Consider the following 27,026-nt stretch of genomic DNA (forward strand, 5'->3'; position numbering starts at 1 on the left):
CCATACTTGGCCACAAGTCACTTCACTTCAAGAATTAAAAATATTTAGAAAATAAAAATTGATTATGTTTAAATATTCTATTTTAAGTAGAATTCTATTTTAAGAGGAAAAAAACAGTGTAAATATTTTTTACACACTGCGTACCACAGAGGTTTATTAAATCAGCTGCTGAACTGTTGGCTCTCACTGACCTTCTGAAGTGTCTGATTCTGAGGATGGCTTTTAAGGTGTACTGTAGCTTTAAGTGAGCTCTCCATGGTAAGTAGGAAGCGCGGCTGCTCGAGAACGTGCATTTTCTGCGCGCGCCAGTGCCGTGTGGAGACAGAAAAATAATAATTTAAATAATAAATTTCGCAAGTCTCTTCGAAACTACAATACCAGCACATGAACGCCAGCGTTTGCTAAGTCTTCGGGTAAGCACGTCGAATTGGTTGTGTATTTTTTTTTGTGTATTCGGTTTCCTTTTGATAATGTTTACGATACAAAGGGGGTCCAGAAAATGAGCCGGCTTGCGGGCGGAGAGAGAGAGGCCCGCGCTGAGCCTTCCGTCCTGAGGCTTCCGCCCCTCGCCAGGACGTAAAGAAGTTGGTGTCTTCGTTTATATTTTAGTCGTTTATTACAAGTATAGCACATTGTCTGGAATCTGTTATAGCTCTTTATGTGACGGGTAGCTTTTCAAAAGGAGGTAAGCCGATAATAAACGTGGAGGTTTCAGCGCACGAACTGGCAGCGGAACGGAAGCCGGTTCCTCTGCGGTGTCTCTTAGCTCTGCTGAGCGGCGAGCGGCGCAGCCTGAGCCGCTAGCGACACGGCGACAGCGCGGTGCGAGGCTCGGGCTCGAGAGCCTACCGAATTGGGGAAATTAAACAAAGAAAGCTGAGTATTTATAGAATAGTTCTGCTATTAAACAATTCTGTGGGATAGTCCACGTCGATAATAATTAGCTTGTAGATATGAAAGTAGTGTGTGAAAACGAATAAGCATATTTCATGTTTTTCGGGCGCTTGGAGCTGAAGCCGCGTATGCTAAAGGCTCCTGAGAGCTGAACACGAACACAATGTAGCCACTATGACGGTAACCTTAAGCGGTCTTTCATGAATGAGTTCTTCTTCATTTAGATAAAACAACTTTCACTCCTGGCGTCTGAATAATCGATGTGAAATGGGTTTAAATGCTTAGACTAATAGGTGTTTTCTCGCAAATAGTCGCCGCAGTAGTAAGTAAGAATAGGTCATTTAACAGCAAACATTTCACTTACCACTAATGCTTGCTGGATTTAAACCAGTTTCTAGGATTTCTATGATCGTAGCCCTGCACGTGCCTGATTCAGCCGCGCAGAGAAAGTAAACATTTGCAGCGGAGAAAGACGTGATTGCGCGTGCCGGATATTTTCCTATGTTAATGTTTAACGTCACACTGGTAACGCATTTGTACCAGTTCTTGACATTAACAGCGTTTATTTTCCCACACATTAATACTTTCACAAGTATTCATGTGAAAAAAGTTTAGAGTGAAAGGAGTAGTTGAGGGAAATATATATATATATATATATATATATATATATATATATATATATATATATATATATATATATATGTATGTGTATATATATATATGTATATGTGTGTGTGTGTGTGTGTGTGTGTATTTTTTTTTCCCTCACAACAAATGTAGCTAGTCAGCTGGGACATAGTGGCTGTCTGACGTTTTCTTCTTTGGTTTTTGCACTAGAGATAGGAGGCTTGCTAGCAGGTAATGAAAGTTTATCTCACCCGAGTCTTTTCCTTAAATATCTGCCTCAGATTGCATCCAGTTTTTCCGGAGTGTTGTGCAGAATTGTAGATGTGGTAAACATGAACAAAATTTCACCATGTAGCTGAACATTGTAATGTTATGAACCAGTTATCTTGGACAACTGAAATCACTTTTTTAAGCCCAATTCTTATTATTCAGTCCCCACAGGTTGCACCTCTCGGGGTTTGAAGGCAGCATTGTAGCTCAAAGCTGGAAGTGATACACATGATGATATACACCCCTATGGTGAAAAAGAGAAGAGCCTGGTTGCAAAAAGACCCGAGTAGCCGCATCCTGATGCTGCTTGGTTATAATCTGACTGAAGAATCTATCAAGTTGTATTTGGGAATCGGAATGACATTATCTTAAATATTATCCACTAATTATTATGGAAAACAACTAAAAGACAGGGAGTGCTATTCAGCTAAACTAACACTGTTAAATTGTGCAGCTCTGGAAGATTGTTATGGCTTGGTGACCTCTCATTGGCTAAATGATCCTAAGCTGTGGTCTAGCATGCAATGACCGGACAATGTTCAATTTTTTATGTTTTACAATATAAATATATGCACATCAGGGCATGTGTACCACAAGTTGTATGCTATAACACATGAAAATAAATATGTGGGTCTAATATGATTATTTTTTCTTTTTCCCTTTTTCAGAATGTTACAAGGTCACAGGTAGAGGTCCCAAGCCACACCTTCCCCCTAATCTGCCATTCTATAATGTTTCTGAAAACGGTTCCTCCAGTGGTGGCAGTTCACTCAGAATGGAGGTCCGGTAAGAGCTTGAGCCTGCCACTTTGCTTCAATGATAGTGCTTCAGACAGTGACTTTGTCTCGTCCAGCGGAACCCCCATCCCGCACAAAGTCCAAATGATCATTGACAGCCTCTGCAGCGCACAGTCCTCAGACATGAGCAATGAGGTCAACGCTAGTTCCCAGTCTGCCCTCAACCTGCCCAAGTCGTCATGTGGTGGCCACAAGCCTTGTCACATGGACACACTACCAAGGTCTCGAAGAGCAGCAACAGACAGCAGTAAGCTTCATGCATCTGGTTCTGATGCTACCGAAGGTTCAGACAGTGATGATTCAGTAGATCGAGGGATTGAGGAGGCCATCCAGGAGTACCTGAAGGAGAAAGTGGACCACAAGCATAAAAGGGAGCCAATGGAGAGCCCAGTACAGACACCTAAAGTTCAGCAGGGAGGCAATTGCATGCCAGATGCACCTAAACAGCTCATGCATTCCACCAAGGCGCTAACCACTAGCAACCATAACCTGAAAGGTTCAAAAGGAATCCAGCCATTGGTAACCTTGAAGAAAAAGAAAAAAACAATCAGAGAGACCCCATTTGGAAAAACAGCAAAAGCCTTGCCTACAAAAACTCCACCTTCCTCTGGAACACCTTCCTGTTTGCCACAAGTGGATTGCACACCACCATCACTCAGAATAAAAGTGGAAGAAGAAGATTTAATGGATTCAAGCAGTGATGATGGTATTGAAGAGGCCATACAGAAGTTCCAGCAAGACGAGAAAGAGCGTCATGAGAGCTTGAGGTACTATAAGCTGAAGGAGGTGCTGGACTCTAGTAGTGACGATGGCATTGAGGAGGCCATCAGGAACTACCAACAGGAAAGGCAGAAGGAAAAGGAACACAAACTTCACAGGAAGCAAAGTTGTTTGATGGCTGATCGCATCAGCGTTAAGCCTCTTAAAAAACTAGCTAAGAAGAAGAGCAAAAAGAAAAATGCAGTGGAACCTAAAGAAATGAAGTGTGCTTCACCTAATCCTGTAGGCCTCTCTCTCAGCATGTTGCCAACATGTTGCCTGAGGGACAGTGGAAATTCACTGTGCTCCACCAGAGCTGAAGAGCCACAGGAAGGGCGGCAGATTCACTCCACGCTCACTGTCAACACCACTGCTGAGTTGATGTGTGCTGAGGCCATCTTGGACATCTCCAAGACTGTCATGCCTGCAGCATTTGAGCCCACCTTGGACCTGGCCTGTACCCCTACAACAGAGACTCCATCTTTTCTTCCCACTGGTATTTCACTGCAGCAATATGAAAAGAGTGATGAGAGCTCTGTGGACAGTGAGGATGGAATTGAGCAAGAGATTCGTAAATTTCTGGAGCTTAAAGCAAAGCTGCATGAACAGGCAACCATAGCTGATTACCCTGGAGTATCCACAGTCACTAACCCACAGCACATTAAAGTTGAGGAGGATCAGAACAAAGCACTCAGACTGTCCTTCTCACGGAAAAGGAAACGGAAAGAAGAAGATAGCAAGAGTTGTAAACAGGGAATTGTTATTAATACATTGAAAGAGGAGCCTCAACCTAAGCCCCTAACCCAGTGTGATTTTTCTCCTGTTACATGGCGCACCTGTAGCCCAAATACAGTAAAGAACAGCAACCCTACACAGAACTCTCCCCGTCATAGCATTACAGAAGGATCCACATCCATGAACAAGGGTTCCAGCTGTGGAACCAGCCCCCCAAAGTCTTTTATTGGCTCTGAGAGGAATTACAGCAGTGATAAGAGCAGCTCGTTGGACAGCGATGAGGATCTTGATGCAGCAATAAAAGATTTGCTCAAGACGAAGAAAAAAGTGAAAAAGAAAGTCAGGGACATGAAACTCCAGGCACGAAAGAGCCATAAACCCTTGCAACTACCAGGTACTGACACCTTAAAAAAACACAAATCTGTCAAGGATCAAAAATTGGTTCTTGCAGCTAAACCCATGAAACCCAATGCTATAAAAAGCAACAAGGGACTGATGAACATATCCAGACAGGACAAAGGTGCTAAACCTAAAGGTTTGAAGTCACAGAAGAACAGCAAGAAACCTAAAGTCTCCACAAAGGAAGACCAGGGCTCTGGATACAAGATGGCAGTCCATGGTGTCCAGTCTACACATGTCGATGAGGACAGCAGCTCAGTGGACAGCGATGACAGCATTGAGCAAGAGATCCGTAGGTTCTTGGCTGAGAAAGCAAAAGGGTCTTCTACGCCAGTGACCACACTGAAGCAGGATAATGCTGGAGGTGCAGAAGAAGCTTCCTTCAGTACATTTGGAGAGAAAAATGTTAATATAGAGGAGCTTCAGACAAAGTCTTCTGATCTCACAAGGGCTTCACTGAGCATTGACCCAAATCAGGAGGAGCAAACGCAGGGCACTGCCATGAACATAAAGGGACCAGCTTCATCATTTGCCAGCTCTTGCAGTTTGGAAGAGGACAGGACAGGTGATCAATTGCATGAGAGGACTTTGCATGAGTGCAGGAATATCAGCTTAGACACAGACAAGGATTGGGCTCAAAAGGTAACAGGAAAGTTCACAGACAGAACAGATTCTGAACCACTTGTAATTAATGTAACTGGCCCACAGGAGCCCAAGGGTGAAGTGCAACACCAGAACCTGTTTCTGATGAAGCATGATAACACCAGTATAAGTACAGCTAGGGAAAAACCTTCAGCAGACCTGTCAAGCAGCTTGCAGAACAGGAGTAGAATTCCTCTTATAGAGGTTATCAGCACTGTGTGCCCCTCTCCCCCCCCAGTAGGGAAACAATTCCTTAGTTCCTCTTCAGAGACTCTCATGGTTGCCAGGGAAGATTGCCAGGAAAGTCCTGCTGAGAGCAGGTCAGATTCATTCGACCTGTACAGTTGGGAAAGGAAAGGACAATGGGACCAACCACCTAATCTGACCTCTAACACCAGACACACATCCTCAAACCCTGCACACCTATCTCGTCACCTGCCTCCATACCCCTCTCACCTTTCATGTGTCCCCCTGCCCCTCGCCCTATCCCAGCCACGTGCTGGTGCTAGCTTGGTGCACCTGCGCAGAGATCAGGCCTCAGTTGTAGCTCTGTCAGCTCACAAGTCCAATCACCTGCAGCTTATAAATACACAGAAAGATACCAGAAAAATGAGTGAAGGGAGGGAGGAAGAACAGGAGAGGTGCATAGATGAGACAGATGTAGATTCAGGTGAAGAGAGGACAGATAAGAGACAGGAGCAATGCAACCAGTGAGTACAGGCCCTCTCTATCTCTTTCTTTAATCTCTGTCTGACAGAACCTGCAAAGAGCCAGCATAGACCCTATGCATGTCTTTCCACCTACAGTACTCCTTTTGGCCTCTAATACGCCATAGAGTTGGGAGATATGAAAAATTATTGCTATATTTTAGCACAGTTATGGTGATAAGTAGGATTCATTTGTTTACATTTGCGTGCTTGTCAGATAAAAGTTGCCCTCTGAGCTAATTTATTTTGGCCCAGTTTGAGGGCAGCATCATGTGCATTCTTCTTGGTGTATGCAGTCCATTAATTCTGTTCACTGGACCAGAGTTTAATAAAAAATATAACAAACACGGCAGATCAAACACTGCCTGAAGAGACGTTTACAAATGTAAGTGAATCTTGTAATGTAGCTGAAATATTTGTCTTCATAGATTACTAGAAGTTGTTTAAATATGCTAATGTGGCTAGCTATGTTATTCACAGCCAGTAATCTAGTTGTACTCAGCAGCAGAACGACAGCTGCCGTTAATTGGGGATCCTCCCTCAGGAAAGCAGATTAAGTAGCAAAGGATGGTGAACAAACAAATATCACATGACTAGTGCACTAAAAGTTGTGGTGGGTGATAACATTGATGGGTGACCTGAACATTATGCCTTCCAAGGTTTCCACCCAATGAGACAGGGTCCTTTGAAGGATGTAGCTCCTAGGGCAACTGCCTGCAGGATAGACCTCAGCGTGTTCTAGAGAGAAAATGTAGACAATATAAAGTTTTTGGAAATAAAGTTGATAAATATTGTAATTGGTAAAAATGTCAGTTTTCACCCAACTCTATAACCCCTGGTGATTGAGGATTTTGAAATTCTGTTTGGGAATAAAAGCTTTGGGTCCATGTTGGCTCTGTATGGAGAATTCCCATCAGCACTTCCATGGTTGCACACTCTCTCTAGTTTGTATTAGGGTGAGTCACATTATAAGCTGATATAATGCAATTGTGATACACTCCCAATTGTTCTCTCCCTTGCACCCTTGAAATTCCATTTGCTTACCCATCATTCAAAATTAATCCAGAAAATGTTTTATGTGCTTTATTTCAACCCTTTCATATCCATATTGTTTTTAAGATATTTTGTTGTAAACAGCAAACAGTGGCTTTGGTTAGAATTTACTTCATCGTAATGTCATTCATAAAATATCAGAACCAATAGTGATCTTTTTTGTATATTTGTCTTAGCATAAAAGGATTTTTTTTAAACACAGAATAAAGTGCAGTCCTTCTTGAAGACTTTATGGTTACAGTGGCAAAAGAATTGAAAAAAAGTGAATGTGCTTTCTGTAACACATTTGCTTTATCAAGAACTGAAAGTAGTAGTTATTCTGGCAAGAATCTTTAGCACAAAATGAAAAAGAGATTTAGATTCATTACCATTTAGATTCATTACCAGATTCAAATTTAGATTCATTACCATCTCATCTTCCCTGTACAATGCTTCAGTTCACCTGGAGAACCCCCCAAGTCTGCAAACACTGACATTTTTGCAGGTCTGATATACACCTGACACAAGCAAGAATGATGAGCTGTTTGAGTTGAATCGGGCTGTGCTATGATCATGCCTACTTAAGTGTGTTTAGTAGACCCATAAGACTCAATCTTAGTCCTTCCTTTTGGAAGCCCCCTCTGCATTGCATGTTTGTTCAGTGCTATAACACACATTATCTCCTGTGGTTTTTATTAAGCCTTTAATGAACTCCCTGAGAACCACTGCAGTAGACACAGAGAAAGTCAAAAAAGATTTCTACCTCAGCACTTTTACTCTACTTGCTCAATCAAGTTAGTATGATAGTAGATTTAGGTGGTGTCAACATTTTCATATTGACATACTATCCATCAAAAATACTGGGGTCAAGGTTTTACTTGTTGTATTCCTTCTTTTCAATGCAATTTGAAATCAGACAGTGTCTCTCCATACCACATGATGGTGGCACAAGTTTAGCACAAGCTGCGTAATGGAAACTGGGCTACTATCATAGTGACATAAACACGTGCTTGGTTTTATTGCTGTTTATATTGTAACTTGAATTGTAAGCTGTCATGTTTCATTCATGTACATTTATACATGTACACAACTAGAGGACAAACTTACCATGAGATTTTAACCAGTTTTGCACTGCCTACAGGCTGTGCCATCTCCTGATTGTTAATATTCTTATTTGTCTCATGAAACATCCATATACACCAATGAGCCATAACATTAAAACCTGCCTAATATTGTGTAGGTCCCCCTTGTGCCACCAAAACACCTCTGACCTGTTAAGGTATGGACTCCACAAGACCTCTGAAGGTGTTTGAAGACCTCTAAACATTGATGCAGACCAAGTACACCCATTCATGGCAACGGTGTTCCCTAATGGCAGTGGCCCCTTTCAGCAGGATAATGCATGCTGCCACTTCAAAAATTGTTCAGGAATGGTTTGAGGAACATGACAAAGAGCTCAAGGTGTTGACTTGGCTTCCAAATTACCCAGATCTCAATCCAGTCCAGCATCTGTGGGATGTGCATGAATCGGACAAACAAGTCTGATTCATGGAGGCCGCTCCTCACAATTTACAGGACTTAACAGATCTTCTGCTAACGTCTTGGTGCCAGATACCACAGCACACCTGCAGAGGTCTTGTGGAGTCCATGTCTCAATGGGTCAGAGCTGTTTTTGCAGCAGAATGGGGACCTACACAATATTAGGCGGGTGGTTTTAATGTTGTGGCTGATCGATGTAAATCACTACAGTTATAACCCAGCCATTTCTTTCATTTGCTTGTTATCTGGATTTACATAAGTATACCGCCTACCACTACATGACTTCACATACATGGAGAAGTACTAAGTTAGTTTATTTCTAATTCAGCCAAGGGTTTCCATATTCTGAATTTTTGTATACATTTCAGTGGCTTAAAGGAAACCAGTTCCGCATGAAGTAAACCTTAGTAATTCTGTGGATAGTAATACCCCATTATATGATATTTCAGTTATGTCACCTGAGCCAAGTGTACATTAAGAAGGCCCTTGTAAGCGAAAAGTACAACGCAGTGGGTTGCATTGCTGCCTTATAGCTCAAGGGTCCCCGGTTGGATCCTTAGGTCAGGTTACTGTCTGAGCTCCCCATGTCCATGTGACTTTTCTCCAGGTTATCTTGTTTCCTCCTTCCTTCCAAAAAACATGCCGGCAGATGAATTGGCTATGCTAAATTGTCCGTAGGTGTGAATCAGTGTGCGAACGCATGTGCTCAATGGACTGGGATCCCATTCAGGGTGTATTCCTGCCTCACGCTCAGTGTTCCTGGAATAGGCTCTGGATTTAGCATATTGCTGACCAGAATGACTGAAAAGTTTTTAATGAATGAATGACTGTTCCTTTCGCACTCTAATTATGTAGGCCTATTTTCATAACATTGCTGATATTTTGTCACATTTCATCAGGAACTCAAAAGAGAGGAATGGATATGTGTCTCTGTGTAACCTTTTTTCCCCTACCATCTTTTTGTTAAGTTGATATATATTTTTTTGTTATTCTTGTATTTCAGATTGTATATATCTATGCTAACATTGTTGAAGTCATGAAAATGTTTACTGGCATGCAAAATGCAGAGAGGGAATTATTTTCTCAAGCTCACATGCTTCTGCTGTTTACAAATTTACCCCTGTTGGCCCCCCCATACTGTCAGATGTTTTTTTTTGTTCTCTGTCCTTGTTCCCTTAGTTCATGTCCCCATGTACACTGCGTAAATACACAATTTCTGTGATTGGATCATAATTATTTAGCATTTGACCATATTAAAAAAGATGTTAACGCTGTCAAGCATTGCAATTGGGATGTGATCATCCAGAGGGTAACTGGCAGACAGTATGATCAGATTTCAGGTAGGTGTAAATACAGTCTGTACAGTGTGATCATATCAGATTGCCCTCAAGTGGAAATATGTACTGGCAGGATATGTCATGAAAATATTCTAAATATAGCAAAGGACCCAGAAAGGATGACTTTAGTAATATCCCAATTTCTGCAATCATAGTTTGTCTCTTAACAGCCAGTGTCAACGATGACATTTTCCTCAGTTGGGGAGAAGTAAGAGCAGGCTGTACTAAAATAATGTATGGGGATCAGATCAGACTAACTTCTCAGCTTCTTGGCATAGAGTGTGGGAGAAATTATATCACAGTGTGTACAAAATGAATCACAAGAATACACATAAATATGAGTGGTGAACACAAAGCTGAGATCAGAGCATTTGTTGCCCATATATGAATATAGAGACACAGATAATACATTAATGCAACGTGTAAAATGGGACTTTCTTTTTGTTTGTCAACTGATTTTGTGTATGCATTTTACAATTGTAAGAAAAATGTTATTTATTTTAGTTTTGTAGATGTGAAGGAGACTATTCTGGGCTGTGCCATCTTTCACTGTTTTTGCATTAAAATAAGCTTTTTTGTCCAGCTTTTTCATTCAAAGGCCAGATACACCAAGTGTCTTAAAAATGTAATAAAGTGATGCTCAAACATCTTCCTGTACATCTGTGCATAGGTCTGCATTATTAGTATTTTAGTCATGATTTTTGGCTTCCTCAAACCTATGGATATCATGAGCTTAGATGGTGCATTAAAGTACACACTCTCCATACAGTACGTTTTGGCCAAGAGTCCTTAATCAGCTGTGCAGGCAAGGTGTTTCTGAAGCTGTAGGAGGTGACAACAGGTGATCAACAACTTTTGGCTGAAGTGTCCTGTATCTCTGGAAAGTTTGTGTACAACACTGAACTATGTAAAATCACTATGTAAATTCAGAGTTTCCACTTTGAATTTTTTTTGGGCACTCAAAGGGTCAGGGAACTATTTAGTTTATGATTCAGTCATATGCTAATATATATATATATGCACACAAAATAGGTCCATAAGTATTTGGACAGTGGCACAATTTTCATAATTTTGCCTCTGTACACCACCAAAATGAATTTGAATTGAAGCAATAAAGATGAGATTGAAGTGTAGACTTTCAGCTTTAATTCAATTAATAAAAGTATTGCATTAAGCTTTTAAGAATTACAGACATTTTTTACAGAGTCCCTCTGTTTTCACAGGCTCAAAAGTAATTAGACAATTGACTGATAAGCAGTTTCATGGCCAGTTGTGGCCTGCTTCCTTGTTATTTCATGACACATTAAGGAGATAAAAGGTCTGGAGATGATTCCAAGTGTTGAATTTGCATTTGGTAGTTGTTCATGGGAACTCTATAGTGTGAAGGAGGCCACCATTAAGCTGAAAAAAACAAAAAAACAAAATTGGCCTGAGAGATAACTTTAGGAGTGGCCAAATTGGTACATTCTTAAAAAGAAGGAATGCACTGGCGAGCTCAGCAATACCAAAAGGCCTGGAAGACCACAGAAGACAGCTAAAGTGGATGAATGCAGAATTATCTCCTTGTTGAAGAAAAACCCCTTCACAACATCTAGCCAAGTCAAGAATACTCTGGAGGAGTTATGCATATCATTGTCAAAGTCTACAATCAAGAGACACCTTCATGAATGTAAGTACAGACGGTTTATCTCAAGACACACAAGAATAGAAAGGCCAGATTAAACTTTGCTTTCAAAAAAAACACTCTAAAAATAAAAAAGCCTGACCAGTTCTGATGCAAGATTAACTTGTAGCAGAATGATGGGAAGAGAAGAGTATGGAGAAAGAAAGGAAGGGCTCATATTCCAAAGCATACCACATCATCTGTCAAACATGTGGAGCAATTGTTATGACATGGACATGTATGGCTGCCAGTGGAACTGGGTTACTGGTGTTTATTGATGATGTGACTGCTGATAGAAGTAGGATGAATTCTCGAGTGTATAGAGCTATACTTTCTGCTCAGATTCATTCAAATGTTGCAAAACTGATAGGATGGCACTTCCCAGTTCAGATGGATAATGACCCAAAGCATCCCTCGAAAGCAGCTCAAGGGCTTCTTAAAGCCAAGAAGTAAAATGTTCTTAACTGTCTGATGACCTCAACCCAACTGAGCATGCTTTTCACTTACTGAAGATAAAACTGAAGGCAGAAAGACCCACAAACAAGCAGCAACTGAAGGCGGCTGCAGTAAAGGCCTGGCAAAGCATCTCAAGGGAGGAAACTCAGCGTTTGGTGATGTCTATGGGTTCCAGATTTCAGGCAGGCATTGCGTCCAAGTATTAAAAATAATCCTAATATTTATGATTGTTAGTTTGTCCAGTTACTTTTGAGCCTGTGAAAATGGAGGGACTCTGAAAAAAATGGCTGTAATTCTTAAACAGTTGATGCAATATTTTTGTTAAGCCCCTTGAATGAAAAAAAATCACATTTCAATCACATCTTGATTGCTTCATTTCAAATCCACTGTGGTTGTGTACAGAGGCAAAATTACAAAAATTGTCACTGTCCAAATACTTATGGACCTGACTATATATATATATATATATATATATGTATATAGTCAGGTCCATAAATATTTGGAAATATACAAAAGTGTATATTTATATATACTTTATTAGGAACACCTGTACACCTTTATGCAGTTTCAGCCAATCATGTGGCAGCAGCACAATGCATATCATGCAGTCATGCAGATACAGGTTCAGTTAATGTTCACATCAAACATCTTTTTACAACCATGTTGTGCAGAAAAGCATCTCAGAATGCATATCACATCGAACCTTAAGGTGGATGGGCTACAACAGCAGAAGATCATCAGGGTCCACTCCTGTCAGCCAAGAAACAGAATCTGGGGCTGTCATGGGCACAGACTCACTGAAACTGGATAGCTGAAGACTGGTGTTTTTTTTTTTTTTTCTAATCTTCAACTTCTGTTCAGTTCAGTTTCGGTGAGTTACTGTAGCTTTCCTGGCAGCTCGAACCAATCTGGCCATTTTGTTTTTTGTACCATTCTGTGTAAACTATATACCTCCTGTCAGCTCAAACCAGCCTCCAGAAGCTCCTCTCACAGGATGTTTTTGTTTTTTGCACCATTCTGTCTAAACTCTAGAGACTGTTGTGTGAGAAATTCCCAGGAACTCAGCAGTAGCTGAAATACTACCAACATTCATTCAACATCCATGCCACGATCAAAGTCACAGAGATCACACTTTTTTTCATTCTGATGTTTGATGTGAGCATTACCTGAGCTCTTGACCTTTTTTTTGCACTGTGCTGCTGCCACATTGGCTGATTAGATGACTGCATGAATGTGGAGATGCACACATGTTCCTAATAAAGTGGACGGTGAGTGTGTGTGTGTGTGTGTGTATATATATATATATATATATATATATATATATATATGTATATTAGGGGTGGAACGGTGCATGTATTCGTCCCGAACCATCACAGTACAGGCGTCACGGTTCATGTACTCCGGCGACGAATACAGTCAGTCACAGGCGCCCAGAAGGGGCACGCGTGATAATGCAACCTCAACTGTCACAACAGGGAAAAGCAGAAGAAGAGATCTGCTACACACCATCCAAAACAAGAATGGCAAGTTCAGACAGCACACAAGAGCTCGAAGACCCGCCTGCTTGTTTTAAATCTGTAGTGTGGGAAAGTTTCGGGTTTCCTGTGAAGTACGGCAGTAAAGGAGGGCGAGTCGTAGATAGGACGATGACGGTGTGTCGGCGTTGTAAGGCAGCTGTACGATACGTGAGTGGAAACACGACCAATATGCTAACACATACCAGACGCCATCATCCAGATGTGCCAGTCACCGGAGTTGGGCAGAAAAAGACTACAGTAGTGCTACAACTAATCCCTGCAGCTTTTAAGCAGCCTTTAGATGTGAGAGCAGACAGGACCAAAGCTATTATGGGGGCAACTGGCATATACATTTCACCTGCAATCCGCCCATATACAACAGAAAAATAAACAGAAAAAAAGCAAGCACTGGGTATTTGTTGCTGATTCCTGTTGTGCCGAACCCGTATCGAACCGTGACCCCAAAACCGAGGTACGTACCGAACCGTGGCTTCTGTGTACCGTTCCACCTCTAATAGATATATATGTGTGTGTGTGTGTGTGTGTATATATAACCCTTGTAAATGTTTCAAACATTCTACTTTTCACTCAAGTTGTCAGTGATAATCTATAATGAAAATTGTTGTATTAAATTAGAAAAGAAGAATGCAGAATAGAAGCATTATCACTAGTGTTCAGACTTTTGGACCCCACTGTATATCAGGGTTTGTGTTAACTGGTAAATTGACCAGTAAAAGCTCTGTGCCCCATACATTAATATCCTGCCAGATACAGTGTACAATAAAAATATTCACTTAAAGGACATACAAATTTCAGAGTAAATAAAGATCTTTTCAGCACCACCTTTTATTCAATAATGCATGTGTCTTTAGATGAATATAGACGATATTCTGAAGAGAAAAGAAAAGTTGCTGTTTAAATGTAGCTATTTAAGTGCACTGCCATTGCAGGTGTAACATTACCTGCTGCTAGCCTCTAATCTGTATAGCCACTTCTGTGGACTCGCTGTTGTCTAGCCATTCACAGCTACAGTGGTTGTGTTAAAAAAAAAAAAGAGAGAGACAGGAATTAAAATCGGATTCATGTAGTTTGGTTCCCAGTTCTTTTTAATATCCATTTTTATCTGAGAAAATTAGACAGCTAGCAAAGTACATATCTTAAATACACAGCTAAATAATTCTAACACCAGGAAATGTATAATCACACTGTTAAATAGATAATGGCAAAACACTTGACCCCTAAAAGTTTCAAAACAAATGAAAGCTTGTTCACCACTAGATGATATAACTGCTACTGCTGCTGTAATCATAAAGACTTTTATGTTTATTTGTTAATACAGAACACCAAGCACCAAGTGTGCCTTTATGTTAGCCTTTCTCAGAAGTGGCATCCTTGCCCATTCTCCGATAGAGGCTGGATCTGTGAAGAGCTGATGATATTGTTGTTGTCTACACAGGTTCTCCTATTTCAGCCACTGAGTTCTGTAACTCCTTCAGTTTTGTACCTTGACTCTTAGACACTTCTCTGACAATTGCCTTTCTTGCCCATATGCTCAGTTTGGAAGGACAGCCTGATCTTAGTAGTGTCTGGGTTGTGCCGTATTGTTTCCACTTTGTTATAATGGATTTCCCAGTGCTCCTAGGAAGGTTCAAAGCTTTTTATAACTTTCTTCAGCTTGATCTTGAAGGTTCACAGGCAGTTCCTTGGTCCTAATCTGATCCGCCATTTTAACTGTGAGACCCTCCCACAAAGTAGGAACATATAATTGGTCTGCGGAATCATTCCAACCAGTTTTTTTTTTGTCACTTCACTGTAACATAAAATTTGCATAAAGTTGAGAAAATCTCAATTTAGAAATTGCTTGCTGTGCCTTCACTTATTGTGCACGTACATAGAAAATGAACAGTAGCCTGTAGCATTGTCACTCACTAGTATGAACTCAGTTATTGAGCTCTGTCTTATGCAAAATGCTTAACACATTTGAGAGAGAATTTATAAAAATGCGTAGTGCAGTTTGTGCAGTTGTGATGCAGAGTAGGCTTCAGATTTAAATTTCTGTCATTTAGTCATGTTTTAAACATTTATTTGACTGTGTTTGGAGTGTTTCTGTAATTTGTTTCATTTTGCACCATTGCATACCCACCGTGCATGTGCTTGTGTGTTTGTGTGTGTTTTGCTCCACTAGATCTCTGTCCACCTGTATTGATCCAGGTGTGCGTCTCAGTCCCTACATTGCCCTCAACACAGAGGAAAGGAGCCAGAAATTCAGACGCAGTAAGCAGGTACAAATGCTTGTAGTCTCTCTTGAGATAAATGAGGCTAGGCTGACTTTTCAGTCAAGCATTGACTTAATATTGAAACAAGCTAGGGCATAGACTTAATACTGAAACAAGCTAACTCAGACACACAGAAAAGAAGTTCAGACAACCAAACAAAGGCTGTCAGAAGTACCTCTGTGCTGATAATCAAAAGCAAAAAGTGCAGTTCAATTAAAATATCTAAGCATAAGGATGCAGATGTTTATCATTTTGTTCCAAGACTATTTAACCTCTTACACCCTAAGGATATTTTAAGTAATGTCTGTCTGAATTATATATCCAGAATTAACCAATTATTGTTCTAATATTTTTACAATGAAGGAAAGTATTCTCATTAGGTTTGAACATTTTCTGTTTAGGAAACTGTTAATAAAAACATTTTAAAAAGTAAGTGTTCAAAAGAATTTTTCTAAAATGTTCTTTTTAGGAATAATCTATCTAAGACATTAATTGAGTCTGCTCTTTGTGAAAACATTTGTTGTGTTGAGAAACATCTAAGCTATAACATGTTGATAGTACAAAGAAAAAGTTTTTGAACAGTTTTACTCAGCCGCAAACATATGTTTATGCACTATTGCGCGAGCAAGAGTGCGGTTAGGTAATCATAACAGTGCCGATATTAGGTATGACTGCACATTTGTAGGTGTGATATTGCTTTTTTAACAATAGTTCTGTTAACAAAAAAGTAAAGTGAAATTTCAGACACACTTTGGCCAAATGTTCTATCTTTTTGGTCCGCTAGTGGAAATAGATCCCGAAGAAGCCACACTCACTTTATAGCATGTTAGCTAGCTCGCTGATTACATACATTTTATATACTTTTTACTTTTTTTTGGCCAGGCAGTGTGTGTATATATATATATATATATATATATATATATATATATATATATATATATATATATATATATATATATATATACATACACTGCCTGGCCAAAAAAAAGTCACTGTTTAGATTTTAATAGGCAAATACATAAGAGTCTATGAACGGATCATTATTAGAGTGATTATAATGTTTCTAGCATGTTATATGTTTGGCAACAGTTCTTTTAATCTTAAAAGATGAAGTGTGTAGCTTTTTAATTCTTTAATAACCATGTAGAAATACATATCATGGCCATATTCCAGGATGACCCTGCCAAGATTCATCAGGGTTAAAATTGTGAAAGAATGGTTCAGAGAGCATAAAGAATCATTTTCACACATGAATTGGCACCTCTGAGTCCTGACCTTAACCTCAGTGAAAGTCTTGCTGGAGGAGACTTTACAGAGTGCTCACCTCTTTCATTGTCAGTACAAGATCTTGACCAAAAATTGATGCACCTCTTGATGGAAATAAATGTTGTGATGCAAAGACTTTCCACTTCCGGTGCTGCTGAGGGAACGCTGGCACATTTGGCTGCCGCTCCTCTTACCGTCCCTGTTTGGTTACGTTATTATTTTCTGCATTCTTGTGGCTGTGATGTGGTTGTGTCATTTTATATACTTTGGTCTGTTGCTTTTATTTCTGCACTCCTCCTGGATTCATTTGCGGCATGCTAAGGGGAATCAACTCTTTGGGCCGGCTGTGCATGTGGATCTTGTGACATTGAGCTCACGTGTGCACGTGTGCTTCAAGGATTCAATCTGGACCGGCCGTGTACGTGGACTTAAAGACTATGGCCCTAAGGTACGCTGCACGCCAACTTTTGAGCTTAAAACGGTCTTCTTATCATTTACCTAAAGCCTCTTACGATCTTTGTCAAGACGCTGACTTCCTGCGTCCTAAACGATACATACATTGGGGCTCGAGGCGCAGCCTTTTTGTCTCATCTTCTCCTAATATTTTTAATTTTGTCACTACATGCCGACGTAAGATTAACAGTTTGCCTTCTACTGGTGTTGATCATAGAAATGTAATATCTGTCCCCTGCGTGGAGAATAAATCACTGCCATATTCATCGGATAGCCTGACCCATGTTGCATTGTTTAATGCCTGCTTCGTGAATAGTAAGGCGCTGCTTTTAGCCGATCTTATCTCTGATAAAAACTTGGCCTTTTTGTTTTTAACTGAATCATGGCATAAAGGAAATGATGGACTTCTTTTTAATCAGATTACTCCTCCTGGATTTGGAACTTTAAGGCTACGTTTACACGACAACGATGTAGTCAAAAATGGATAAGTTTTTCTCTTGCATTTTCAAAAAGTTTCACGTATACACGACAACGTTTTCAAAACGATTCGCGTTTACACATATCCAAAACGTACGTATGCCAGGCCAGTAGTTGGCGCTGTCACCTTGTTAGTAAACAGTACCTGTAGGGAAGTGACGATTAGCTCTTTGTGGGCGGGAGTTCCGTCACTAAAATCACCACACCAACTGTTGCTCTACTCCTCATTAATAGACATAGCAGATATCAGACAGCAAACTCTTGAGCAGCAACAACACTACCATGTACTACGCCATTGTTGTGTATGTTTGTTCGCGCTTGCCTTTACAATAGACACGTACTGCGCATGTCTACATACCTAACACGTACTACGCACGCGCATGATGTCACCGTTTTCAAAGATTCCCGTATTGGGTGTTTACATGGAGACGATAACGGCAGTGTTTTCAAAAACTTTTCAAAAAGTTTTTGCCTGAAAACGTTGTCGTGTAAACGGCTCCTAAATCTCCCGAGGTCATCTGGCAGAGGTGGTGGTATTACTGTTGTTTACAGTCGGCAGTTCAGCGTCAGTACTGTGAGTATTCCTCAGTTTTCTACATTTGAGTGTTTGGTCTTAAGTGTCTCTGCTTCTACTTCTACAATCATCGCTACTGTTTACAAACCACCTAAAATTAAGTCACATTCAGCTTTTATGTCAGATTTCGCTGACTTTTTGACAATGCTGACCCCGAAGTTCCACAGAATTCTTATTGTGGGGGACTTCAATATTCATGTGGACCAAAGTGACTCTGCAGTGGCTAAGGAATTTCTATCATTACTGGACTGTTTTAACTTTTCGCAATTGGTAACAAGTTCGACGCACTGCAAAGGTCATACACTGGATCTTGTGCTTACAAATGGCTCATTTGCATCTCAGTTATCATCTGTTGACATTGGTCTGTCGGACCACTCAGCTGTCTTCTTTAATTTGGAATTACATCGATCAAGTGTGCGTACCACTCGAACTGTAACATTCCGGAAGTGGAAATCTATTGATCAAACAGCTTTTTCGAACTCTGTTGTTTCCATTTTAGGTGATTTGCATTTAACATCTTTGGACGAGAAAGTCTCACAGTTGAATAATACCCTTATTGCTAACTTAGACACTTTTGCTCCTCGGAGGACCCGCAAAGTTACTTTTGCTCTTTCTGCTCCATGGTATAATGACAATCTGCGCACTAAGAAGGCTGCCTGTCGGAAAATGGAACCTTGGAGTTATTTTTGATGCAAATCTGTCTTTTGATTCTTTTGTCCAGAGTACTGTTAAAACCTCTTTTTTCCACCTCAGAAATATCGCAAGATTGCGTCCTATGTTAAATTTTACAGTCGCTGAAATGCTGATAAATTCTTTTGTTGTCTCACGGTTAGACTATTGTAACGCCTTTTTAGCCGGTGTTTCTAAATCTACATTCAATAAGTTGCAATATGTGCAAAATTCAGCCGCCAGGATTTTAACTGGGACTAGGATTGGTAGTCATATTACTCCAGTGTTAGAATCCTTGCCTTGGCTCCTGGTCAGGTTTAGAGTTGATTTTAAAATTATGATGCTTACTTTTAAAGCATTGCATGGCCTGGCAACACATTACCTTACAGAATTGTTACATCTGTACACTCCTAATCGTAGATTGCGCTTCTCTCAGTCAAACTTGCTGGTTGTTCCTCAAACACGTCTCAGATCTATGGGTGATAGGGCTTTCTATTTCTATGCTCCTGTCCTTTGGAATTCTCTGCCTCTTGAACTTAGGGAAGTTCAGAATTACGATATTTGTAAAGTTCAACTTAAGACATATTTTTTTAAACTTGCATTTGCTTGTTGATTTTGTATTGTTTTTATTGTATTGTTTATATTGTGCTCAGCGCTTTGAGAAGCTGCTTTTAAAGGCGCTTTATAAAATAAAGTTTATTATTATTATTATTATTATTATTATTATTATTATTATTATTATAATAAAGACTTCATTTGTCCTTGGAGGCCTGTAGACTGTGGTATTAGACTATAAGCCTCTAGACTGGTAGTATTAGGAGCTGAAACACTCAAAACGAGACATTCAAACGAAGTAAACCTTGATACAGACACAGGGCTGATATTGTATTTTCAGTTATGTATCACAGTAAAAGCCCTACCTCTACCAGTGAGTCACGGGAGTTCAAACAAACCATAACCTGTTGGAGTAATTTGATTAAAAAGAAATCCATCATTTTGTTTGTGCCAAGTTTCAATTAAGAAGATAATATCTGATAAAAACAAAGCCTTGTTATTTACAGAGCAGGCATTGAATAACGCCAGGTTAACCAAACTCGAAGGCCCTGGAGACAAAGAAGTCTCCATGCGGAGCATCGATGACAAGTTAGTAAGATCAACATCAGCAGAAGACAGTCTTTCAGTTTTATGTCGAAACACAGGAACAGAGTTGGCAGAAGAAAATGAATGAACATATCTGCGTCCTGGACTCCAATGAATGTAGCGCTTAGGTCACAGCAGGCCAATATTACGATAGAGTTCATAAGTGTCTTTCTCCAGATAGTAGTTCCTTTTTAAGTTCAGTAGCTGGTAGCTGAGATGTGGGTGAATACACACCCAAAAAGGAACGTAAATCCTAGGTCCAACAATCCAGAGTAGACTCCACCAAAGAGAACTCACAAAAAAAGACATATAAAAGAGTGCAAAATACCTAAAATAATCACGCCACATCACAGCCAGAGAAAAAAAGGCTATCGATTAGTATACTCCAAATAAACAAACAGCAAGGAAAAAACAGCGATAGGACCAGCAGCTGAAACACGCCAGCCTTCCCTAACACTGGAAGCTAGGCAGCTAACTCGGATGAGTGATGTATATTTTCTTTCTCAAACAACTAATCTAATTATTTGATTAATCTAAAGCTAATGCTTGTATATATAGTATAACTTATTTGAAGGAAAGATGTTTTACTTTGTTTAATTCTGATTCTGTGCGCAACCGTGTTGATTTGACGTCACTCTGTAAACCGTGTTGATTTGACGTCACTCTGTAAACGGATTTCAGAAGAATACCGCAAGTTCCTTTTCAGTTGCGGTGGCATTTCACTTCACGAAAGACATGATCTCCATTTACTCTGTCCAGAGTGAAGGGTTCACTAAGTTGTGCAAAAATAGTAACAGTGCCATCTATAGCAAATAGTGCAAACATTTTTTAAAAAATATCCTTTAAAAGAACCATTGTTTGCACTGTTTGCTATAAATGGTGATTTTACTGTTTTTGCACATCTATATTTTCCAAATCCATTCTAATAAATAAAAAAAGTTATAAATAAATTGCATAATTTTTCAATTGCATTATGTAAGAACAAAAAAACTGAAATTATAATCAAGAATTATTCAGAATTTTTTTTTTTTTTTTGCAATATCACCCAGCCCTACTGCCAGTGAAGCAAACCATCATTAGGCTGAACAATCCATACAAAAAAATTAGGTGTGGCCAAATCAACTATTCGGTAAAGTCTTAAAAAAGAAAGAATGCACTGGACTCACTTTTACTGCAACAAACTCTTGTAAGTATGTATATGCAGTTTTCTGTATTACATTTATGTCTTATGACCTATAAGCCAAAAGGTGATTAAAAGTGGAGATGATAGTGGTGTGTGTTAGCCCGAGGGCCAAGGCGTGGACTCTACAAGATGCCCTGTGTTATCTGGCACCAAGATGTTAGCAGCGAGTTGTTTAAGTCTTGTAAGTTGCGAGGTGGAGCTGCTGCAGATCGGACTTCTTGTTCTAGCAAATCCCACAGATGCTATTAGAACTGACCGTTCATTTACCATCTAATATATATGCTCTAGAGTCCAGTGGCGGCGTGCTTTACACCACTGCATCCGACGCTTTGCATTGCACTTGGTGATGTAAGGCTTGGATGCAGCTGCTCGGCCATGGAAACCAATTCCATGAAGCTCTCTACGCACTGCTCTTGAGCTAATCTGAAGGCCACCCGAAGTTTGGAGGTCTGTAGCTATTGACTCTGCAGTGCAGATTCTGCACACTGTGCGCCTCAGCATGCGCTGAACCCGCTCTGTGATTTTATGTGGCCTACTACTTTGTGGCTGAGTTGCTGTTGTTCCCAATTGCTTCCACTTTGTTATAATACCACTAACAGTTGACCGTGGAATATTTAGTAGTGAGGAAATTTCACAAATGGATTTACTGCACAGGTGGCAACCTATCACAGTACCACACTTGAATTCACTGAGCTTCTGAGAGCGACCCATTCTTTCACAAATGTTTGTAGAAGCAGTCTGCATGCCTAGGTGCTTGATTTTATATATACATATATATATATATATATATATACAGTCAGGTCCATAAATATTGGGACAGTGACACAGTTTTGGTAATTTTGCCTCTGTACACCACCACAGTGGATTTGAAATGAAGCAGTCAAGATGTGACTGAAGCGTAGACTTTCAGCTTTAATTCAAGGGGTTTAACAAAAATATTGCATTAAGTATTTAGGAATTACAGCCATTTTTTACAGAGTTCCTCCATTTTCACAGGCTCAAAAGTAATGGGACAATTGACTGATAAGCAGTTTCATGGCCAGCTGTGGCCTGTTTCCTCCTTATATCATGATAAATTAAGGAGATAAAAGGTCTGGAGCTGATTCCAAGTGTTGAATTTGCATTTGGTAGCTGTTCATGGGAACTCTCAATATGCCGTCCAAAGAGGTGTTGATGCAAGTGAAGGAGGCCATCATTAGGCTGAAAAACAAAAACAGACCTATCAGAGAGATAGCAGAAACTTTAGGAGGGCCAAATCAACAATTTGGTACATTCTTAAAAAGAAGGAATGCACTGGCGAGCTCAGCAACACCAAAAGGCCTGGGAGACCACAGAAAACAACTACAGTGGATGATTGCAGAATTCTTTTCTTATTGAAGAACAACCCCTTCACAACATCTAGCCAAGTCAGGAACACTCTGGAGGAGGTAGGCCTATCATTGTCAAAGTCTACAATCAAGAGCCACCTTCATGAATGTAAATACAGACGGTTTACCTCAAGATGCAAACCGCTGGTAACACTCAAGAACACAAAGGCCAGATTAGACTTTGCTAAAAAACCTCTAAAAAAAGCCTGACCAGTTCTGATGCAAGATTAACTTGTACCAGAATGATGGGAAGAGAAAAGTATGGAGAAGGAAAGGAAGGGCTCATGATCCAAAGCATACCACATCATCCGTCAAACATGTGGAGGCAGTGTTATGGCATGGGCATGTTTGGCTGCCAATGGAACTGGGTCACTGGGGTTTATTGATAATGTGACTGTTGATAGAAGTAGCAGGATGAATTCTGAAGTGTACAGAGCTATACTTTCTGCTCAGATTCAGTCAAATGCTGCAAAACTGATAGGACAGTTCTTCACAGTACAGATGGATAACAACCCAAAACATACTGTGAAAGCAGCCCAAGAGCTTGGAAATTAAATGTTCTTAAATGGCCGAGTCAGTCACCTGACCTCAACCCAACTGAGCTGCTTTTCACTTACTGAAGACAAATCTGAAGGCAGAATGACCCACAAACAAGCAGCAACTGAAGATGGCTGCAGTAAAGACCTGGCAAATCATCTCAAGGGAGGAAACTCAGCATTTGGTGATGTCCATGGGGTCCAGACTTCAGGTAGTCATTGACTGCAAAGGATTTACCTCCAAGTAATAAAAATAATCCTAATATTTATGATTATATTAGTTTGTCCCATTACTTTTGAGCCTGTGAAAATGGAGGAACTCTGTAAAAAATGGCTGTAATTCCTAAACGGTTAATGCAGTATTTTTGTTAAACCCCTTGAATTAAAGCTGAAAGTCTACACTTCAGTCACATCTTGACTGCTTCATTTCAAATCCACTGTGGTGGTGTACAGAGGCAAAATTACCAAAACTGTGTCACTGTCCCAATATTTATGGACCTGACTGTATATATATATATATATATATATATATATATATATATATATATATATATATATATATATTTTTTTTTTTTTTTTTTTTTTTTTTTTCAGAGAGAGAGTGTCATGTAGTTTCTGAAATAGTCAAACCAGCCCATTTGGCACCAACGGCCTTGCCACAGATATCACATTTTTTCCCCATTCTGATGTTTGATGTGAAGATTAACTGAAGCTCTTGACCTGTATCTGCATGACTGTATGCATTGTGCTGTTGTCACATGATTGGCTGATTGGTTAACTGAGCTGTACAAGTGAACTTTTTAAAATGACCGATGAGGTTTTATATACAGTCACTGAGCACTTTGTTAGGAACAACTGTACACCTACTCAATCATACAGTTATCTAATCAGCCCATCATGTGGCAGCAGTGCAGTGCATAAAATCATGCAGATACGGGCCAGCAGGTTTGGGTAATGTTCACATCAACCATCAGAATGGGGAAAAAATGTGATTTCAGTGATTTTGCAAGCTTGTTGGTGTCAGACAGGCTGGTTTGAGTATTTCTATAACTGCTGATCTCCTGGGATTATCATGCACTACACTCTCTAGAGTTTACTCAGAATGGTGCAATAAAGATGGGCAACAGCAGAAGACCACGCTGGGTTCCATTTCTGTCAGCCAAGAACAAAAAGCTGAGGCTGCAGCTCACCAAAACTACAGCTAAAGACTGGAAAAATGTTGCCTGGTCTGATGAATCTTGATTTCTGCTGAGGCACACAGATGGAAGGGTCAGAATTTGGCGCCGACAGCATGAATCCATGGCCTGTTAATGCCGCTTGAATGCCACAGTTTATTTGAGTATTATTGCTGACCATGTACATCCCTTCATGGCCACGATTTATCCATCTTCTAATGTCTACTTCCAGCATAATAACGCACCATGTCACAAAGCAAAATTCGTCTAAAATTGGTTTCATGAACATCACAGTGAGTTCAGTGTTCTTCAGTGGCCTTCCCAGTCACCAGATCTGAATCCAATAGAACACTTTTGGGATGTAGTGGAACTGGAAATTTGCAGCATGAAGGCACACCTGAAAAATCTGCATGAATTTCATGATGCAGTCATGTCAACATGGACCAGAATCTCAAAGGAATGTTTCCAACATCTTGTGGAATCCATGCCATGAAGAACTGAGGCTCTTTTGAGAGCAAAGGGAGGCCCTACCCATATTAGTATAGTGTTCCTAATATAGTGTTTGGTGAGTGTATATTATAATAATAATAATAATAATAATAATAATAATAATAATAATAACAATTAAAGCTTAGGGTGTTAGGGTGTTTATGGGAGCCCATAGAACCATCTGGTAAAAAGTTGTGAAAACTAATTTGGGAGGGTTGAAGGAATATTCTGACCAAATTTGGGCTAAGTGTTGCCAACGCTCTAGTGCCACCATCGTGTCATATTGCCACCTACTGGTCAAAAATTACAACAACATGCCAAAAATGCTTACAGCTTACTTACATCTAACTTACAGTAATACTTACATCTAAAAATTTGTGGACACCTGACCATCACACCTATATGTAGTTCTTCCCCAAACTTCTACCACAATGTTGGAAGCACACAGTTGTCTAGAATGTCCTTGTATGATGTGGCATTACAATTTCCCTTCACTGGCCCAAACCTGTTCCAGGGTGACAATGCCCCTGTTCACAAAGTGAGATCTATAAAGACATGGTTTGGAAGAACTCAAGTGGCCTGCACAGAGATCACTGACCTCAACCCCACTGAACACCTTTGGGATGAACTGGAACACCAACTGCACCCCAGGCTTTCTTGCAAGACATCATTGCCTGATGTCACTAATGCTCTTGTGGCTGAATGAGCAAACTCCCACAGCTATGCTCCAAAATCTAATGGAAAGCCTTCCCAGAAGAGTGGAGTTTATTATAACAGCAAGGGGGGACTAAATCTGGAAAGGGGTTTTCACCAAACACATATGGGTGTGATTGGTCAGGTATACATATACATAAAGTGTATAATTTTTTCCAGTGTGCGTTATGACAATGTATCTAAGAATATAAAGCTTCATAGAACATTGTGCATGGACTTGCTTTTATTGCAACAAAGTCCTGTAAGTACTTACATGCAGTTTTCTGCATTACATTTATTTATTACATTTATTTTTTATGAACTAAGCCAAAAGGTAATGAAAACTGGAGATAATTGTGGCATGTGTGTTCTCAAGGGGCAGAAATGTTGGACTTTAACTTGTGTGCACAAGCTCGAGGGACAGACAAGTTGAATCCTAAACTACCTGTCAAGACCTTTCAGGGGATGTGTGGCATGTGGCTGTCCAAAACAGACTGATTTTTATAATCGTTTAGATTTTTTAACGCATTTTTAAATTTGACACCTGTGTTTAGCTGTAAATTAAACATTAGTTATTAAAAGCTGGTTAGATTGATTTCATGCAGTGTAACGACTCAATACATCACTTTTAAATGGTATATAGTTTATGCCAGTGCATTCAGGAGTTTCTGAAAGGGAAGTCACCAAAAATCTAAAAGTACTGAGCCGAGCCAAGTTTAAGAGGTTAAGATGCGATGTTTGTCAATAGGGAAATATGGAATAACATCTTTGAGCAGTAAAAGATGCTATAATGATGTACATTAAAGGTATATTTAATTAGCTGCTCTGTATGTGTGTTATGTTAGCCTGGTCAGAGCAGAGGTTCAGCCATGATACAGCACACCTGGAGCAGTTGAGTGCTAAGGGCCTTGCTCAGACACCTAATTATGGTAGCATGGTAATGAACATATCTCCTGATCAGTAGCTCAGAGCCTTAATTACTGAGCCACCACTGTTCAATATATATAATTCTATACAATGTAATCTGTGTGTGTGTGTGTGCCTGTTGCAGAGACACAGAGTGCTGAAATGTGCAAAGAGGAAGCTGCAGTTTGTGTTCAGCAGTATAATGATGAAGAGCTTGTGATGATACACACCTGAGAAACAGAGTTGGTTTAAAAAGAAAATGTGCTACTGGACCATTTTATGGTAGTTGTACTGTTTAGTGTGTTCCTTTTTGCAGTTTATTTTTCAGTTCATTTTGAATCATTTGGCTGTGATAAGTTTTTATGTTTGTTATGTATATAGTGGTCTTCTGACCATGAAGACTCATATTTCTTCATTTTTAAACAAAGTTGAGTTTTAAAAAACGTTG

General features: G+C 39.9%; 1 protein-coding gene across 5 annotated transcripts; it reads left to right on the forward strand.

Moving 5' to 3' along the window:
- The first annotated feature begins 254 nt into the window (after positions 1-254).
- Positions 255-27,026, forward strand: ppp1r26 (protein phosphatase 1, regulatory subunit 26). Of its 5 annotated transcripts, none has more exons than XM_053240107.1 (5): positions 255-413; positions 2,460-5,833; positions 15,560-15,656; positions 17,239-17,364; positions 26,724-27,025. In XM_053240107.1, the coding sequence occupies exons 2-5, from the start codon at positions 2,523-2,525 to the stop codon at positions 26,796-26,798; spliced, it is 3,609 nt and encodes a 1,202-aa protein (XP_053096082.1). In that variant the 5' UTR covers positions 255-413; positions 2,460-2,522; the 3' UTR covers positions 26,799-27,025. The 5 variants fall into 5 exon arrangements, with proteins under 5 accessions (XP_053096082.1, XP_053096085.1, XP_053096086.1 ...); XM_053240108.1 differs by lacking the exon at positions 255-413 and adding an exon at positions 422-584 and having other exon boundaries at positions 26,724-27,026; XM_053240109.1 differs by lacking the exon at positions 255-413 and adding an exon at positions 581-685 and having other exon boundaries at positions 26,724-27,026.

Source organism: Pangasianodon hypophthalmus, chromosome 15 (genome assembly GCF_027358585.1).
Source record: "Pangasianodon hypophthalmus isolate fPanHyp1 chromosome 15, fPanHyp1.pri, whole genome shotgun sequence".
Classification (NCBI taxonomy): Eukaryota; Metazoa; Chordata; class Actinopteri; order Siluriformes; family Pangasiidae; genus Pangasianodon; species Pangasianodon hypophthalmus.